This window comes from Blastocystis hominis (genome assembly GCF_000151665.1).
Source record: "Blastocystis hominis, Singapore isolate B (sub-type 7) whole genome shotgun sequence assembly, scaffold_7".
Lineage (NCBI taxonomy): Eukaryota > Bigyra > Opalinata > Blastocystidae > Blastocystis > Blastocystis hominis.
This window is the reverse complement of record NW_013171866.1, coordinates 737058-755262: the sequence shown is the minus strand read 5'-3', so window position 1 is coordinate 755262 and position 18205 is coordinate 737058. Positions and strand designations below refer to the sequence as shown.

General features: G+C 50.0%; 7 protein-coding genes; 3 read left to right on the top strand and 4 right to left on the bottom strand.

Annotated features, from left to right (window-relative positions):
- Nucleotides 1–2025: 2025 nt before the first annotated feature.
- Nucleotides 2026–3023, bottom strand: GSBLH_T00004667001 (uncharacterized protein; the record flags this gene model as incomplete). Its single annotated transcript, XM_013043616.1, has 6 exons — nt 2026–2083; nt 2114–2355; nt 2392–2491; nt 2522–2864; nt 2896–2984; nt 3016–3023. 6 exons carry the CDS (start codon nt 3021–3023, stop codon nt 2026–2028), a joined length of 840 nt encoding a protein of 279 aa, XP_012899070.1.
- An 86-nt stretch (nt 3024–3109) lies between these two features.
- GSBLH_T00006864001 (uncharacterized protein) lies at nt 3110–3624 on the top strand (the record flags this gene model as incomplete). The annotated part of the gene is made up of 2 exons (XM_013043615.1): nt 3110–3232; nt 3265–3624. The coding sequence occupies 2 exons, from the start codon at nt 3110–3112 to the stop codon at nt 3622–3624; spliced, it is 483 nt and encodes a 160-aa protein (XP_012899069.1).
- A 114-nt stretch (nt 3625–3738) lies between these two features.
- GSBLH_T00004666001 (uncharacterized protein) lies at nt 3739–4903 on the top strand (the record flags this gene model as incomplete). The annotated part of the gene is made up of 6 exons (XM_013043614.1): nt 3739–3783; nt 3815–3916; nt 3947–4258; nt 4289–4573; nt 4603–4716; nt 4745–4903. The coding sequence occupies 6 exons, from the start codon at nt 3739–3741 to the stop codon at nt 4901–4903; spliced, it is 1017 nt and encodes a 338-aa protein (XP_012899068.1).
- A 515-nt stretch (nt 4904–5418) lies between these two features.
- On the bottom strand, nt 5419–6690 carry GSBLH_T00004665001 (uncharacterized protein; the record flags this gene model as incomplete). The annotated part of the gene is made up of 1 exon (XM_013043613.1): nt 5419–6690. One exon carries the CDS (start codon nt 6688–6690, stop codon nt 5419–5421), a length of 1272 nt encoding a protein of 423 aa, XP_012899067.1.
- Nucleotides 6691–10321: 3631 nt separating this feature from the next.
- On the bottom strand, nt 10322–10880 carry GSBLH_T00004664001 (uncharacterized protein). XM_013043612.1 has 4 exons: nt 10687–10880; nt 10602–10654; nt 10405–10570; nt 10322–10371 (listed from the first exon to the last, which is right to left on the bottom strand). Exons 1-4 carry the CDS (start codon nt 10729–10731, stop codon nt 10339–10341), a joined length of 297 nt encoding a protein of 98 aa, XP_012899066.1. The 5' UTR covers nt 10732–10880; the 3' UTR covers nt 10322–10338.
- Nucleotides 10881–11177: 297 nt separating this feature from the next.
- GSBLH_T00004663001 (uncharacterized protein) lies at nt 11178–12475 on the top strand. XM_013043611.1 has 4 exons: nt 11178–11341; nt 11373–11701; nt 11735–12041; nt 12071–12475. Exons 2-4 carry the CDS (start codon nt 11394–11396, stop codon nt 12428–12430), a joined length of 975 nt encoding a protein of 324 aa, XP_012899065.1. The 5' UTR covers nt 11178–11341; nt 11373–11393; the 3' UTR covers nt 12431–12475.
- Nucleotides 12476–14064: 1589 nt separating this feature from the next.
- GSBLH_T00004662001 (uncharacterized protein) lies at nt 14065–14266 on the bottom strand (the record flags this gene model as incomplete). Its single annotated transcript, XM_013043610.1, has 2 exons — nt 14065–14153; nt 14185–14266. 2 exons carry the CDS (start codon nt 14264–14266, stop codon nt 14065–14067), a joined length of 171 nt encoding a protein of 56 aa, XP_012899064.1.
- Between the last annotated feature and the right edge of the window lie 3939 nt (nt 14267–18205).

The following is an 18205-nucleotide window of genomic DNA, read 5'->3' as shown; positions in this document are numbered from 1 at the left end:
GTATTGAGCATCATCGTTAACGAAAAAGAATCGACGGCAATTACACAGGAACTGCACCTTCTTGTAGATTATGGACTCAATCGTATTTACCCTTTTCTCCCAACATAGTAGAGCTAATAAAACCTCAAATTCTTCAACCTGCCGTTATCAACCAAATCCTCGCTCTTGAGCACTCCTGGAGAGACAACGGGGAAGTGGTTGCTCAGCTATTGCTGTTATATACGGTAATCGCGGAGGATCGTACATTTGCAGAGTGTGTGTGTTAGCTAGCGGTGTATCACCCCTCTCTCTTAAACTCCGTCTTCTTCTCCTCGTTTTTCGAGTACCGCGAACGTTACCAAGCAGATGCCTCCATCATGTCCTCCTACATCTACCTATTCTACTACCTCTCCAAGAGCGGTGAGCCAACCTTTTCCTCTCTCGATGCCTAGAAGACGGGAGGTACTTTCTTCGCAGCATCCGCTACATCGAGGTGGCGATGTCCTGCGTGCAGTCCTTCCCCGACGACACAATTCTCTGCAAGAACGTCCTCGGCACCATCGAGACGCTCGTCCTCGACAGTTCCTCCCCTGCCCTCCCTCCACCCTAGAGCGCTACCGCCTCCTCCTCGTCACCGACGACGTCGTCAAGCTCTGCATGGCCGTCCTCAACGCCAGCCAGCGCAGCCAGAGCACCGTCGAGCAGGCGCTCCGCGTCCTCCGCATCCTCAGCTCCATGGGCCGTGCGTCTTCCCCGCGGGACTCACCTCCAGAGAGCATGACGCGCCTCATGGTGGCGAACGGCGTGGTGCCGTCGGTGCAGATGGCGATCGCCGCGTACCCGCAGAGCGTGCCGATCTGTGCGCACGGGATCCGCACGATGCAGTGGATCATGGAGGCCCCCAACCTGCGGCTGGTGCGCATCATGCTCGACGAGCAGGTGCTGCAGCTGTGCGCAGACCTGCTCCGCGGCCACGACGACCCGCGGGTTCTCCAGTTTCTCTGCGGCGTGCTCACCAAGTTCTGCTATTATCTGAGTAGGCGGTGCGGAGGAATGCTCAGCAGGCAACGAGAACCGCGTCGAGGAGCAGCTGCGAGCGCGCGACGTGGTGGAGACGCTGGCGAGGAAGATGACGGAGCAGTGCAAGGACGCGCGCGTGGTGCACGCGGGCATCCAAGTGCTCTGCGTGATGGTGTCGGTCGGTAGGCGCGGCGGCGCGCGTGGATGGCGTAGAGCGCGGACGCAGACTCTTGGCGGACGGCGGAGCGGTCAAGGCGATCCTCGCGTGCGCGATGCACATGACGCGCGAAGACACGGTGGGACTCACCACGGGAATTCTGTGGAAATGCACGCTGCTGCGTAGGCGGAGAGAAGGCGAGTGACACACAGCGGAGCTGCTAGGACAGATGATGCAGTACCGCGTGCTCAACGTGCTGCTGAAGATGATGGGCGAGTTCACCGAGTCGCTGCTCATCCAGAGGAACATTGTCGGGTGTCTGTTCATGATGACGCGCGAAAACGTGCTGGGAAAGCAGGACCCCGAGGCGGAAGCCAAAGTGATCGAGGACTTCCGAAAGCGACTGGGACTGCCGCTGCTGTTCAAGACGATGCAGTCGTTCTTGGAGTCCCCGGACTATTGCTATCAGCTCATCCCCTTGCTGCAGAATCTGGGGAATAGTAGGAGCGAAGGGGGGCTGCGATGTAGACAAGCTGTGCTTTGAGTACTATGTGTCGCAGAAACTTCCCAGCATCCTCGTGAAGATCCTGATCCTGCATAAAGCAAACGTCACGCTGAGCTCGATGACGTTGCTGCTGCTGCAGAGTTTGATTAATGCGAGTGTGTGCAGAAGAGGAGGATGATCGATAGAGGAGGATATGATGAACGTGTTCTTGTTCTCCAATGAAGTCCACGAGCTGTTTAATCTCATCACAGACTCGTCTAGCAAGCTCCATCCCGCGATCGCCAATGAAATCGCGCACATTAAATCCAAGGTGGAGGCGTACAACCAAACACTACCCCCGGAATCCAAATCGTTTCGTGTTTGTTCAACAAACAAGACAATCCTGCTTTGGCTTCTCCGCTTCCTTCGTCGCCCTCCAGTAGCTACCCATCACCCCAACTCCATACGTTTACTAGAGAATCTGGAACACCAGAATCGCGTTGCACGTCGTACTGATGATATACGACATCGCGATCATCACATCGTCCACCTCCTGCAACGTCGTGAAGATGCGCGCCGCGGATCCAGCCAGCGTGCAGAGCCACGTAATCAGCGAAAGCTGTCCGGTATGTCCCTGCTTGAAGTTGGTAATCATCTGCGGGACGCGAGCCAAAATCGCGGAAACGGTTCCCATCATGGGAAGAGCGGAGAGATACTACGTCGCATAGGAGGACAGAAGAAAAAAACAAACCTGCTCCGGGCAATAGACGAGAGCGAGCGAGAAGAGAATGAAACTGAGAACAACGCAGAGCTTGTGGAGAGACGTTTTTTTCGCGTCTCCCTTCGCATATCTACTCTTCAGAGGAAAGGGAGCGGCGTACATCCAGTACAAAAGAACCAAAAAGAAGTTCTGAGCCAGAATAATGACGTTTTCACCATAGGTTGAAATGGGATAGTGCTTCAGAGCGTTGTACACAATGCTAGGAAGGAAGGCGGCGCATTCCATGTAGAAAGAAACGGCGTTAATGCCAGTCACATCTCGGCTTCTCATGATCTTTATGATTTGAGGCATCTTCATGATTCCGGAGCCGAACATAATTCCATATCCAAGTGCCTTGCTCACCGAATACTTTAGACAAGGAACATCCAGAAAATCCCCTTCCATAAAGAAAGTATTATAACACTTGTCTCCAATCATAGTTGTAATCAGCTTTTTGGCATACTCTGAATCATTACAATAAAGCAATGTGCGTACGGTTCTGAAAAGGCTTGATCGCAGTAGCAATCAGTCCAGACGGTTCCGCAGCGGCAATAGCAACTACAAAGAGGCACACAAAGGTAAATCTAGTATCGTTATTGATAGAAGCAATGCTACGAATTCATTTTGATGAAGCTCCAAAAATCAGCAGGATTTCCACAATCTCAGCATTATCTCCTTGCTTGTTTTTCTTTACTAAGATCGTATCATAATGGAAAAAATTGAGGGAATTCCAGAGATCTCCGCGCTTACTTTGAAAAATCTAGGCGACAAGTCCTATGACCGTAGAAAGTGTTCTGCAGAAGAAATTACTGCTGTTTTCGCCAAGTACTATGTAGAGTTTGCTTCAGAAGTGATAATCGATAGAATGAGGGAAATGAAGACAAAACGAAGAAAATATTGGGAGTGATGCAGACAGACTTCCTACGATCGCCAAATGTGAACTACCGAAATGGAGCTCTTGTCACAATTTCCTCCATTGCGTTTTTTTTGGATACGAACGCGGTAAAATATTTCCCTATTATTCTAAATCCTGTTTTGAAGTGTTTGGAAGACAGTGATAGCAAAGTCCGCTATTACTCAAGTGAGGCCCTCTATAACATTGCAAAAGCGGCAAGAACAGGGGTGATTTCCTACTTCGATCGTTTCTTCTATGCCCTGTGTTATCTCTTTTCCGATGTTGATACAGACGTCAAAAAGATATCCTTCGCTGTACTTCTTCCCTAGTTTTCTTGATTCCACGGCGCGTCCATTCTCGATCGCCTCTTAAAAGAGATCATCACGGAAGCAAAGAGCATCGACCTCTCCATCTTCGCTCCTTTGTTTAAACAATACATCACAATGAACAGTCCGTACACTCGTCGTCTCGTCGTCTCTTGGATCTCCGTACACGCGTCGATGGCTCTCTCACACGCAGGTTTTGGACAACAAACCGGGCATCGACATGCTCGAATACTTCCCGCAGCTCATGGAGGGGCTTTTCTTGCTTCTCAGCGACGAGCATCGCGAAATCCGCGTGGTTTGAACGAGCCAATCGACTCACTTGAAGGAAACCGACGACGTTTTGCAGTCGTTTCTCTCCGAAATCAAAAGCAGCGAGCCAAACGACACGATAATGAACTCCATGGTCGTTTTTGCCACGCGTCCTCATCCCCAGGTCAACGTTCTTCTCAATTTGGTGCATCACAACGATCGATTCATCCGACACACCGTCGTCACGTGGATCTACGAGTTCGTTCATGTGACCGAGTGGTCCATTCCCTACGCTCGTTTGTTCCGCGTTCTGCTGCCCTGCTACGCCGATTCCGAGAAGGAAGTCCAGGAAAAGGCGCAGGCCACGTGCTGGGAATTGCTCAAAAGCGTGGGCATCGCCTTCCTTGCTTCATTCTAGCTCAAAAAGAACGGAGAAACCGTGGAACTGATGCCTCTCATCGAGGTGGTGTGCACGGTTCTCTCGAAGAATCACAGAGATCAGTGCTTGTTGTGCTTGGATCTCGTGAACGTTCTGCTGGAAATCCGAGGCAAGGACATGATAACCGTTCCCGAGCTTCGGAACGTGCTTATCGAGACGTTGAAGAAAGAAAACGACGACGTGATCGACTACGATCTCCGCGTTCTCGTGAAATACGTGCAATACAGCCAAGAACTAACGACGTTCATTCGCCATATTTTGAAAGTCGCGTCGGATCCCTCTTTCGATCGTAGATGCTGGAGCAGGACGAGCAATATCTCGAAGACCGCGGCTGTCTGATCATCCGAACGCTCTGCAAGTACATCAACAGCGAGCAGGTCTTCCAGATTCTCTCCACGACGATTTCGGTAGGATCCACGCTCGTCTTCGACCCAGGAATCCGAGAACAAGCGCTTCGCCTCGCTCTTCGTGCAGATGATGAACGTGATTCTCCTCACCGCCGACGAAACCGCCGAGATGTGCAAGAAGCTCCAGTCCTGCTTCGCGCCCGCCCAGCCCAAGCCCGAGGGGCAGCAGGTCTTCAACTCGCTGTAGCGATGAGGGCGCGTGGCTCCGTAGATACCCCGCTTGGTCGCTGAACCCGTTCGCTGCCCTGGCTTTGTCGTGGTTCACCGAGGACTACGAGGTGGCGTTCAGCATCACGCAGAGCTTGGCTCGGCAGGAACTGACCGTCGCTATGCTGCTGCAGGCCGATAAGCTCGTGCAGATGCTGGAATCGCCCGTGTTTGTTCATGTGCGATTGCAGTTGCTGAACGCAGGGTCGCCCGCGCTGGCGCCCTTGCTGAAGAGTCTGTACGGATTGCTGATGATCCTGCCGCAGAGCAGCTCGTATAATCTGCTGCAGAACCGTCTGAATGGAGTCATGCCGCTGCACATGATGATGCAGACCTGCGCGAAGAAGGAGTGCGGATGGTAGAGAGGCGTGAGGGGTAGAGAACTCAGTGAGAAGGACAAGCAGCGAATCGCTCTCTTCAAGGAAGCGAACCAGGACATTATTTCGAATTAGAGAGTGTGATTGTTACAAACACAACACATACAAACAGCATCACTTAGTTTCGTCTGCGGCCTCCTCTACGTGGAGACTTCGATCTGCCCTCGGCCTGTTCCTTGGCGGGCTTGGGTGGAGGGGGAGGCAGCTTCTTGCCCTTCGCAGGCTTGGGAGGCGGGACATCGTCGTCTTGGATGAAATCGTCGGGCATGTCTTCGATAAACTCATCGTCTTCTTCAGGCTCTTCCGACTCTTCCATCTCCTTGGGCGCCTTCTTGCCCTTGGCAGGCTTGGGAGGCGGGATCTTCTTGCCCTTCTTAGGAGGAGCAGGCATGTCTTCGTCCTCGTCTTCTTCAGGCTCTTCCGACTCTTCCACATCCTTCGGGGATCTCTTTCCCTTGGCGGGCTTGGGAGGCGGAATCTTCTTTCCCTTCTTGGGAGGAGGCACGTCCTCGTCCTGGATGAAATCGTCGGGCATGTCTTCGATAAACTCGTCGTCATCTTCAGGCTCTTCCGACTCATCCACATCCTTCGGAGATCTCTTGCCCTTCTTCGGAGGAGGAGGCGGAATCTTCTTACCCTTCTTGGGAGGAGCAGGCATGTCTTCCTCCTCGTCTTCTTCAGGTTCCTCGGACTCTTCCACATCCTTGGGCGCCTTCTTTCCCTTCTTGGGTGGAGGGGGAGGCAGCTTCTTGCCCTTCGCAGGCTTGGGAGGCGGGACATCGTCATCCTGGATGAAATCGTCGGGCATGTCTTCGATAAACTCGTCGTCATCCTCAGGCTCCTCGGACTCTTCCATCTCCTTGGGCGCCTTCTTGCCCTTGGCAGGCTTGGGAGGCGGGATCTTCTTGCCCTTCTTGGGCACATCCTCGTCCTCCTCGTCGAAGAACTCCTCGCCACTGCCCTCCTCCTCTTCGCTCTCGCTCATGCCTCGCTTCTTCGCCGCCTGCTTCTTGCCCTTCGCCGGCTTTTCCTCGGGCAGATCCTCGCTGTAGCTCTCGTCCTCCTCGTCCTTCGGCGCCTTCTTGCCCTTCTTCGGTGCCGGCTTCTCTTCGTCCTCCTCCTCGGCCTCGCTGCCGCTCACCGGCGTCATGCTCTCGCTGTGGTCCGAGTACTCGTCGTACTCCGACCGGAAATCGTCCGGCGTGCGCATGGCCTTCGGGTTCGGCTTGCCGTTGTCGCTGAAGAAGTCCTCCAGGTCGTTCTGCTCCATCGGCGTCGCCTCGTCGCTGATCTCTTCGTAGAGTGGCGACTCGTCCAGTCTGTCGCGGTTCTTCTCCACCAGCTTATCGAAGGTTCCGTCCGGCACCGTCGTGTCGATTTCCACGTTCATCGCGTTCTCGATCTTTCGGATGTTCTCCTGCACCGTGTTCTCCACGCGCTCCAGATTCTGCAGGTACGAGTCCTGCGAGGCGATCAGGCTGTTCAGGTACTCCAGCTGCTTCTCCAGCTCCTCCTGCTCCGCCACCAGCAGCTGCGACTGCTCCGACTTCTTCTTGATCTCCACTTCCTGCTTCTGCAGAAGCTCGTTCGTGTCCACCACTTCCTTTCGCAGCTGCTCCAGCGTGAGCTTGCTGTCGTCCTATCGATCACACGCCGCTCCGCGCGTCCTACAAACTCGAAGTCCGGATTCACCAGGTTGCGCGGATCCATCGGGTGCTGGCCGCTGATGTCCTTGCCGATGTTCTCCTTCAACAGAGGAACGGGCAGCGTCTTCGGGATGGGGATGTGCTGCGTGTGAGCCACACTGCGCGAGCCACTTACCAATTTCTGAGCCAATCTGCTGATGTGCAGCGCTACGATAAACTCATATTCGTTCAGCATGTCGTCGTGGTCCTGGTCAGCGAGCTTCCAGATGCTCTCCAGCACTGGCGGAGGCAAACCGGTCTTGCTGAGATACTGGCTCGCCACGGAGGCGAGAATGAATCCGGTCTGGGCATCGTCGTACTCCTTGAACAGCTGCTTGTACTTCTGGAACTCCACCGGGCTGATAATGAACGGGCTGCGCACCATCTGCGGTCTCGGTCCCATTCCGGGGCGGGGTCCGGGGCGAGCACCCGGGCGGGGTCTCGGTCCCATGCCAGGACGCGCTCCAGGTCCCGGACGGGGGCCCGGACGGGGGCCCGGACGGGGTCCAGGGCGCGGGCCTTCTTCTCCCTCGGGACGGGGACGAGGCCGAGGTCCCATGCCAGGACGAGGAGCGGGGCGAGGAGCCGGCGTCTCTTCGTCGCTCACATCCGCAGGACCCGGACGAGGTCGCGGTCCCATGCCAGGACGAGGACCCGGACGCGGTCCCATGCCAGGACGAGGTCTCGGTCCCATACCGGGGCGAGGACGCGGGGCTTGCATCGGTCCCTTTCCTTCCTCCTCTTCGTCGCTCACGTCAGCAGCCATCGGGCGAGGACGAGGCGCCATGCCAGGACGAGGTCTAGGTCCCATGCCAGGACGAGGACCAGGTCTCGGACCCATTCCCGGGCGAGGACCAGGACCAGGACGAGGTCCAACATTTTCTCCGTCGTCGTCGCTCACGTCAGTAGCCATCGGGCGAGGACGAGGCGCCATTCCAGGGCGCGGACGAGGTCCCATACCAGGACGAGGACCAGGTCTAGGTCCCATTCCAGGGCGAGGACCAGCATTTTCCTCATCATCGTCGCTCACATCGGCAGCCATCGGTCTTGGTCTCGGTCCCATGCCAGGACGAGGTCTAGCTCCCATACCAGGGCTAGGGCGTGGACGAGGTCCCATTCCAGGACGAGGTCTCGGTCCCATACCGGGTCCAGCCATAGGTCCAGCGCCTTCCTCATCGTCACTTACATCAGCACCCATAGGTCTTGGGCGAGGTCGGGGACCCATACCGGGGCTAGGACGAGGTCGAGGACCCATGCCAGGGCTAGGTCGAGGACGAGGTCCCATGCCAGGACTAGGACGGGGTCTAGGTCCCATGCCGGGACGAGGACGAGGTCCCATTCCAGGGCGAGGACCCATAGATTGACGCACTTGAGTTTCATTATCACTATCATCGTCAATGGCTTCATTTACAGGGCGAGGTCTTGGCATTTGACCCATTCCTGGTCGAGGCCCCATACCCGGTCTAGGTCTAGGTCCCATTCCAGGTCGTGGTCTAGGTCTTGGTCTAAAAGTTATATTTGGCAGTTAGAATCCACCTTCCAGAAGGATCCATTATATATTAACAATCTTCTGATAAATAGACAATACAATTAAGTATTTGGTGTGGAATTTCCAAAATGGATATGTGTGTCGTGCATGTCGTCACCTCACATTGTAATAATTCTTTGGAACAACAATACTTTAAAAGATTCACTCCTCTAATAGGATTGTTCTCACCGAGAAATGCAAACCGAACATTTTTAACAAAAACACTAATCTTTGATTCGACTCTTTTGAATTCTTGGCAGTGTCTTTGGGATATAATACAGGCTACAAAAACATAGTACAGAGCAAGTGATTCTACAATGTCTACAGTTCAAAACGGGAATCACTGATAATTGGCTGACTTTGGAAATCCAATTTCAGGTCCATTTTTTGTACTTTTCCTTTAGTATCGCGAATCATGCTTCGATGTAGTTACTAACAGTTGGCCTGAGTTTCGTAGTACCGGAAGAGAATATCAGCAGTCTGGGAGAGATTAGTTGGACTATCCTGTCGATTTCCAGAGAGAATGAAGAGGACGTTATACGGAAATTTGAAAAGAGTGGAGGAAAGCTTTTTACTCCGATTTACCTTCCTCCTCGAGCTGGTCACAAGGAAAACTATCAGCAGTCTAGAGAGTATTCGTGGAGCATCATGACACTATTTCAAAATCTGAAAAATGACATTCTGCCTCTTCCCTCTGTTTCTCAGTGGAAGAACGATATATTTTGTTGTCTAGCGTGGAATTTTTTGGGAACAAAGCTCGCTCTTTGCTTTCCTGATTCTACCGTGCATTTTTACAATATAAAGAAACAAATATGGGAAACCAACGTGCTAGATAATGTCAGCGTAAATGGAATACGTCAAATATGCTGGAAACCGGGAAGTCGCGATTCGGTTGCGCTAGCCACGCGGAAAGGGCTGTTTATATGGTCTACGATTGGTGAGCCGGAGTGCGAATCTCTCCATGTGATCTCGGATGCCTCCAACTTCCTTTCGGTACAATACAGTCCAAATGGAAGGTAATTTCATCATCATATTGACGTTCACTCCATAGATATTTGTGCGCAATTCGGAAAGATGATAGCTCTGTCTACCTGTACAGTACCTACAACTCCATTCTAATAAACAAACTGGGATCCTATTCCCTGCTTCCTCGCAAAGTCCTTTTTTCTCCCGATTCGCAACTCCTCGTCGTATTATCCGAGTTCGATTCCTCCTCTCCTCTTCTCTCCCTAGAAACACTCTCTCCATTTACAATCTCCTTACCTTTAAGCGAGAGGACTGGAAGCTGCCTCAACTCGGCCACATCGAAGACGTTTGCTTCTCCGCTTCTTCCGAGTATCTCTACGTAGCCTGCCACTCCGCTGGATCCACGGGATCCACCGTGCTCTACACTCTCCAGCTCAGCCACCAGTACAATCTCTTCTGTACGGCTATGCAACGCATTCGATGCAGATTCCTCCATCGTCACTTCCGTTCTCGATTTGTCCGCCGAGTTCGCAGCTTTCGGACCGCTCAAGCAGATCCTCGTCGATCCGCGCGGCCAGCGTTTGGTGTGCTGCTTTGACCACTGCAACGTGCTCCCGCTCTTCCGAATCGACCGCGAAGTTCGCTTCTCCTTCCTGTTTGATTGACGCCTGGGAGTCATCGATAGAGGCTATCTCAGCAATCCGATTCGGACCAATTCCGTCTCCGAACTCGCCTTCGCTCCGTGGGAAGAGAAGGGCAGTCTGCTCAGTGTGGTGTGGACCTCGGGGCATCTTCTCTTTTATCATCTTTCCTATTGTCTTGTTGGATGCAACAAACAAATCGATGCCAAACCTGCCGATTACTTGCGCTGCCAGAACTTCTTGCTCATTCTCTACGCATCAAATCACACACACACATCTCGCACATTCAGAATTGTATTCGCCTGCATTGCCAAAGATACAGTGTCCTTTGCCTTGTCCGAAGCACTCGTCAGAACGTCGCGCTGACGTTGCAACTCGTTCATCGTTCCAAGACCCACCTCTTCGGTTTCAAAGATAGTACGAGTCGCATCCTCGATCGTGTTGTTTTGTCTAACGGTCAGCGAGCCTAGTCCAACAAAACCTCTCCACAGCGGCAAGATCGTCCTCCATTTGTCTCTTCAACTCGCGAGAAGCCTACGAATCACATGACGATCCAAACTGATTACAGCGGCACCAGCGAACAAATCATTACGCTCGACCTGAACCTTCATGTTCGCAAGTTGTCTTCTTTTGGATTCGGCCTCTTTACGAAGAGCATCTACTTTCTGCACAACAGAAGACTTGATGGAGGGAGGCAGCATACGAATTTCAATATCGCACTGTTTAAAACAGTCCTCCGCTTCACTCAACTGTTTCTCGCATTCCTTCACAAAGGACACTACCAATTAGGCGAAGAAAAAGCGAGAAACGAGTGTTATCAGTACGACCTTGAGTGATCAATTCATCGGCACGTCGGAGAAGAGATCGAATCTCCGAGATATAGATATCACACATATCAGACATGGCTATTGAGATTTCGAGGAGATTTTGGAAAATGGAATATGGATTCAAAGCGGCATTTTGGCGTTTTGGTCTCTGTCTCTCAAACTCGATCTACAGCAATTCTCTATGGTCCAAAACGCTGGTATGGGCGTTCTTTGCTGGGTATTATGCATAGAAGAAAAGAAATCGAGCATAAAGGAGGCCGACTTAGCTCTTTTGTCATCAGAGGAAGAAGCATCGGTGAATGAAGAGAGTTCGAATGAGAGCCCCAAGGAGGAATTGTTGCAATCGGAGGAAGAAGAAACGAGTGGAAGTGAACTTGAGTCGGAGAAAATTGAGGTCGTTTTGATCGATTTGGCTTATTGCATAGTTGGAGCTTCCATCCATCACAATGAAGGACAATACTAGCTCGTATTCCGAAAAGGAGCTTTCCAAGTTCATATCAAACAACAAGGCGGAAGTTCTCTCCATCCTCACCGATATAACCACTCAACTTCCCAATCTGCAAAGTCAAATCGAGAAACTCAATTCGCTGGTTCAGTCGTTCCCTTCCTCCTTCACGAACGGTCTCTCCATCTTAGACTTGAAGTCCCAGTTCCTTTTATCCTACAACGAATACCTTCTCGTGTACATGGTAATGAAGCTGGAAGGCATCGACCTGCAAAGCCATCCTCTCTTCGAATCTCTCGTCCGCTTCCGGTACTTCTCTCCCTCTCTTCCTCTCACTCCCAGCACCCTTCTCGAGAAGCTCGACCCCCTCGAGCTCAAAATGAAAACCGAAATCGACAACGTTTTGAACCCCCAAACCGACTCTTCTTCCCTCAACCCCCTCACCTTCAAGCCCAATCTCGACGATCTCGACTCCGCCTCCGACTCCGACTCCGACTCCGACAAGCCCAGTCCCTCCTCCTCTTCGAAAAAACAGCTCTACGTGCCCCCAAAGATCGCTGCGGTTCCCTACTCCGAGCGCGACGCCGCCAAAGACGAGCATCGGCGCGAGCAGCTCCGCGATAAAATCGCGTCGAACGCGTTCATCAGCGTAGACTCGCCGGCTTCTCTGCATCGTAGGAACTGCGGGACGAGATCTCGGACCGGCCGCGCACGATCAACATGCGGAGCACCGGGGATTTGTCGCTGGATCGCGAGCTGAAGGAGCGGAAGGACTTCGAAGAGAGCAATTTCGTGCGCGTAAATCGGACGAGAGAGCAGAAAAAGAGGGAGAGGCAGGCCAGTCTGGCGCTGCAGAGGGGGCAGAAGATCGGGGAGTTCGATGAGTTCGATTCGCTGACGCGGTTGGCGAGGGAGTCGGACAAGATTGCCGGACAGATCGTGGATGAGGACGAGTTTGGAAACCGCGTGAAGCGGGTGCAGGTGGATGAGAGACAAGCGAAGCGCGGTGGAAGACGAGGAAAGAAGGGCCGTCGGTAGACGAACAGCGGCTCGTTTGCTCATCAATTTATTCTTTTTCGTTTAGTAGTGTTTATTCGTTTTGTTTGTTGGAGGAAGCGCGGAAGATGGTCGAAAAGCGAGTTGTTCTCTTTGGTTTGTCTGCAAATCCACCAACGGGGCTGGGTGGACATATGGGCATTGCCAAGTACTTTTCAGGTGCTGCTGAGTAAAATTGGACTTATCAATAGAACGGTATGACGAGGTTTGGATTCTGCCTGTTTTCCGACATGCTTACACATCGAAACGTACTCTGGAGACCTATGATAATAGGTACACTAGTAGTATATTTTGCTTTCTAGGTTGTTGATGTTGGATTTGTCCCTGAAGGATTGCAGCTTGGATACTCGGAATATTTTTGTAAAGACATACGAGCGGGAGTGTTTTTATGATCTCTATCCCAGCTCCAGCCCAACTGATCCGCATATCAGTGTATCTGCTGGTTATACGAATGTAATTGATCGTAGTACGGAACCATAGATCTCATTCGCTGGCTAAAATCGAAATATACCGATATTCAGTTTTCGATGATTGTTGGTGAAGACGCCTTCAACGATATTTGCAATAACAAATGGAAAGAAGTTTGACTTTAGATTTGAATAACGAGTCAGAGTGATCAGTTGCGCCACCTCATCCATTTCGAAGTGTTAAAGCGAAAGGGAGTTTCAGACGAGAAAGTCGAAGCCACTGCTGATTCGTCGAATGGAAAAAATGCGGAGGCGAGTGGAGGATCGGACGCCTGGTTCTCGTTTCATTGTGTGATGGATTTGGAGGCCATTAGCAGCACATATCCACAAACAATCGATTTTTTCTTTGCTTTGCAATGCTTTGCATTGCTTTTTGCTGTGTTTTCTTCATTAATACGATGGCGCGGAATGCGTCGAGCGAAGAAACGCTCTGCCAAATCGTAACGCCCAGCGTTGCTTCGTTTATCATAAAGCATCATTTGTATTCCTTCCATTCGGAGTAATGCTTCAATCACGAAGCGTTTTGCTGATTTTGTTGTTTGTTTCGATCCACGATGTTGCTTGAATCGAATTCCCCTCAAAACAACGAGTTCCATTCCATCTCCCGATCGAAATGATTGGATCTTAATTCCTTTTCTATATACACGCAGCACCCTCGTGTTTCATGCTCAAACACTCCAAACTTCGTTAATGACTACAAGCGACGGCGCTTTTCTCGAAAAAAGCAGCGATTTCAAGTTTCGTTTCCACCCTTCCGAGTACAAATAATACTCTCTCTGCGGATTTTTGCTCCTCCGAATGATCTCTCTCGGCGGCAACATCACCTCCTCGTGAGTCGTTAGATTGCGTAGCCCCTTTCCTTGACGCCTCTCCAATCGCAAACCAATCGCAAATGATAGAAGAACAAATTGATCACCGGCGCGATGAACCCGATGCAGAAGCAGCCGTACGCGATGCACGGCCACGTCCGCAGCAGAAACGGGCCCAACCGGAACGGACTCTGCTACAGATAAGCGCAAGAGAGAGAAAAGAGCGCACGGATTCGACAATAGCGATGAGATGAAAGAGGAAATACACGGAAATGACCACGATCCCCATGATGATCGTCCCCAGACAGAAAATCTCCGCGTTATCGCCATCCGCGCTCTCCTACCAGAAACCACACGAAATACCGGTGATTTCGAAGACCCACGCAGTTCGACACCCACGGACAGTGATGATCGAAATCGCGGATGCATCTGCGTCTCACTTCCCTTCCCCGCGTTTCACATGTTACAATGACGGCAGTGGAATCCCCGCGGGGGAACGAACCGATGACACACCGAGCAGAACCGCACGTAAATCTTCGCATAACTGAATCCTCGCTAACAAACAATCTTGTTATGATCCAGACACGGAAAACTCAGCAGCGGCACTTCCAGCAATTCCCCGCTCTGCTTCGCTCCTAACTGCGAGTAGATCCCCGCGGGGAGGAAAAACGACGAAGGGTCCGCGTCGTAGAAATACTCCCCATTTTTGGAAAGGTAATATTCGGTCCGATTTTTGTCAAATTTGGGAATGAGGGAAACGACCTCGTCCACCAATCGAATTCGCGTTTCCTACGTCAAAATACCCTCGAAAAGGGACTTCCCATTGTTCCGCGGGGATCTGCAAGTACCGGCAGATCGCGGGGAACACGGAGTTGTTCTGGGGATGAATTCCCGCGGGGACGTACCTCGAAAGCGGCGTAATGGACGGCGCGGAGGCCGTAGAAGTCGCGGATGGAAAGGTCGGGCGCCTGGGTCAAAAGAAGGGAAGCGATCTCGGCGTTGTCGCAGATGCAGGCGAGATGGAGGAGCGTCCGATGCTCGTTGTTGGTCTCGTTCGACTAGGGAGTGAAGGCGTGGGAGGGAGGGAGTACGATTTCGGGCATTAGATCGATTGCTCTCTAGAAATGAATTAACAGGAAGGCAGGTACGGTGATGTACTCCGTTTTGTTGCTACGGATGGAAACCATGAGGCCGCTGACACGGCGTTCCACTAAGATATTAGAAAAAAGGTAAAAATAAGGAGGTAATACGTTGTGTTGGAGGCGGAACATAAACATTGCACTCGCTTTGAAGTTTTGGTATGATCCCAGGTTCCGTGAGCCAAGTGAGAATTAGGTAATAGCAAGAACTATGGGAATGAGAAAGGGAGGAATGGTGTTACATCAAGTCCAAAACGCATAATATTGCGATAAGTGACCAGTGTGTGTTCAGACTACCAATAATAAAAGAATAGAAATCACAAACCATAAGTCCTTGAAGTTGAAGAGTAATGTCAGTAGTAAAGGAAGGAATAACTAAACAGAAAGGTTGCTCCACAATTATACAGATAGTAATGACCAGTAGACTCCCTTATCACCGCCCACATTAAAAATGATACGGTTTTTCCAAATGGGAGTGAAATTTCCAAGAAGGTTCCTATAGGGGTTTGACTCTTTGTTCACCATCTCGTAACCTCTATGGTACAAGATATTTTTGCTCATCAATGATCATTTTTAATTTCCTTTCCGCGATTTCTCCATTCTAAGCCAGCTGCTGATTCTGTCTCAAACAAACAAGCCACCCTTGCGTCACAAATCTCCGTTCGTACTCTTTCAGCGCCGCTTTGTAATGTAAATCAACGAACGATTCGGCTTCCTCCATGGAAACCTTTCTGTACACAACATACGCATCACAAAGAATCTCTCTCAATTTCTCTTCGTTTATAATCTTGTTGTCTTCCCCGATAATTCTATGCATCAATCCGCCGCTCCGCTCCAACTCTTTCATGCACCCTTCCTGCATCTCCTGGTTCGTAAACAGAGATAGGAAATCCACAAAGAACAGAACATTTTTACGCCATTTCCGATGCTCCAAGAGATACATCATCATCACGATCCCGCTCGAAATGATCGGAATCGCTGTGAAAATGATCGTCGGAAGCGGAATTGAGCGAATCCACGAGAAATAATCAAACTCGGGGATCATCGAAATCACGGCGCAGCAGAGGTACTACAATCGAGATTCCCGCTTAGTTCGACCATTTGCATCCGGAACGCGAACCATTTCTGCAGACCGAAAAACAGACTGTCCATCAGCATGGCGAGCCAATCTCCCAATTTCGATTGAGTAATCACGTTCAAAATCGTCAGAATCCACCCAATAAACGAAGGAACGCTGCTCAGCGCCGCTGTCTGCGCCGGGGTCGCCACAGCAAAGAAATACAGAACGCGCAGCGCTGCAAGCGATCCGATGGCGTAATAAGCGGTGGGATAGGGTTGCCAGCCAAGAGCGATCAATAGAACTCAAAACAGATGACAAACGACACGTACCAGAGAACACGAACATGATGCCGCTCGTTTTACCAAAGAGAAAGGAAACAACTGCGGGAACCTGCGAATCCTCCGCTGAAAACTGCGACTGCGCTTGGAAGTTCGAACTTGCGTTCACTCCTGCTTGGAAGCCTTGGCTGAAGTTTCGCATGAATTGCTCGTATTCTTCGTTCATCGCGGCATTCGAGCTTGAAGAAGCATCCGAATCAGCGTTTACGTTTGCATTCGGGGGTTGACCCATGAGAGTTCCAAATAGACCCATTAGCATTCGCTGAAATTCCTCTTCTTCAGAAAGGGAATTCGGCGGCGCTCTAGGCTTAACAAAAAAGAGCTTTCAAACGAGGATGGTTCTTGGCTTGCTTGCTTTGCTATTTCCGTATTTGTGTCAATTTCTCCTTCAATCTCCTCGTCTTCTGTAGCAGGATCAGGGAACATTGCTTCTCCTTGTACAGTAGCAGGTTCTGTACTGGTAGTTTCAACAAAGGAGGTCGTTTCTCTGTTTGGCGACTCGGTAGTGCTTGCATCTGCGTTCGCCATCAACTCCTCCCTTTCTTTCATTAGTTTCTAGTGTTATTAGCTATCTAATTGCATAGATACAGCACGTCTTCGCTTTTGAAGAATACTTGACATGGTGATTTCAGATTAATAAACATGGATGGTTGCTGTAATATTTCTGAGTGTGAAAATAAATAGGAGGGGGTATTAAAATATACTGAGCATGTGAAGGTGAACTGTAACGTTATATTCAGCATTTGGGGTGAGGATTCGATTTGGGTTTATTTTATTTTGGATTTTGGTATTACAAGTATAAAAAGTAGCAACATTATGAGTTCTGCAAAGAATAGTGAAGGTATTTCTGAAACCTGTGAGATAGGCTACCTTTTACGTTTTAGGATTATCAATAAATAAGCCGTAGTAAAAATGAATCCAAAAATGGAATGAGCATATGACAAAATACTGACGACTTGTAAGTGTGAAAATTAAATGAGCACATGATCTGCTTTAATTTACTAATTTTTTAATTATGGCTAACGCTGTGGATAGTATGACTACTTATTTTATTTATATATAGACTCTTTGCAACAAACGAAAGAATCGAGATATTTACTCAACGACTACATTACGAAAGAAAGGAAGGTTATTTCAGTGAGGGGAATTGAGTACGAAGTTCAACTATTTCAGGGAGATCATTCTAACGAGTATTTGCTAAGTGAAATGAAAGATGGGAAGGTTGAAGGTCGCTGTCAATTGTTCAATTGTGGAATCTTGACTCTAGCATGGATGATGAAAGATGGCAAACGAATCGGTGGAGTGACAGAGTATGAGAATGGAATTGCATTGAAAAAAGAAAACTGGGATTCGATATTGGGGAAAGGAGATCGAAGAATGATCGAAAATAGAAAAGAAGGATTGATCATGACAATTCAATGTAAATGTGAAAATGGTGAAGATGAAAGTGGTGATATTGTTGTGGTAATATATCGAGGCGGATTTGATGAAGAAATGAATCGAAATGGTTATGGAATTGAATATGATCGGGAAACTGGTAAAGAGAAACTTGAAGGGTGTTGGGAAAAAGACAAATTGATCCGAATAGTTCGTGAATTTGATCCCAAAAACAACAAAATGATCGAATATGCTGAAAACAATAACAATACTGACGTACTGAATCGTATTCCAATCTATATGGGAGGCTATTGTGAAGTAAAAGGTGAATATGTGCGAAATGGAATAGGGTATTTGTTTGATGACAAGACTGGAGCAGCAATACATAAAAGTGAGTGGAAATGTGGAGTTGAGAATTATGGTGGAGTTGATTTGTATGATGGTTGGTATGTGAATGGAATAAGCGAGAGTATTCGATGTGTGTTGAACAATGTGGATCCAAGAGATTGGAATACAATATCTAAAGTAGATGTGTCTGCTTTTAAACTCGAAATTAGCAGAAGTTCA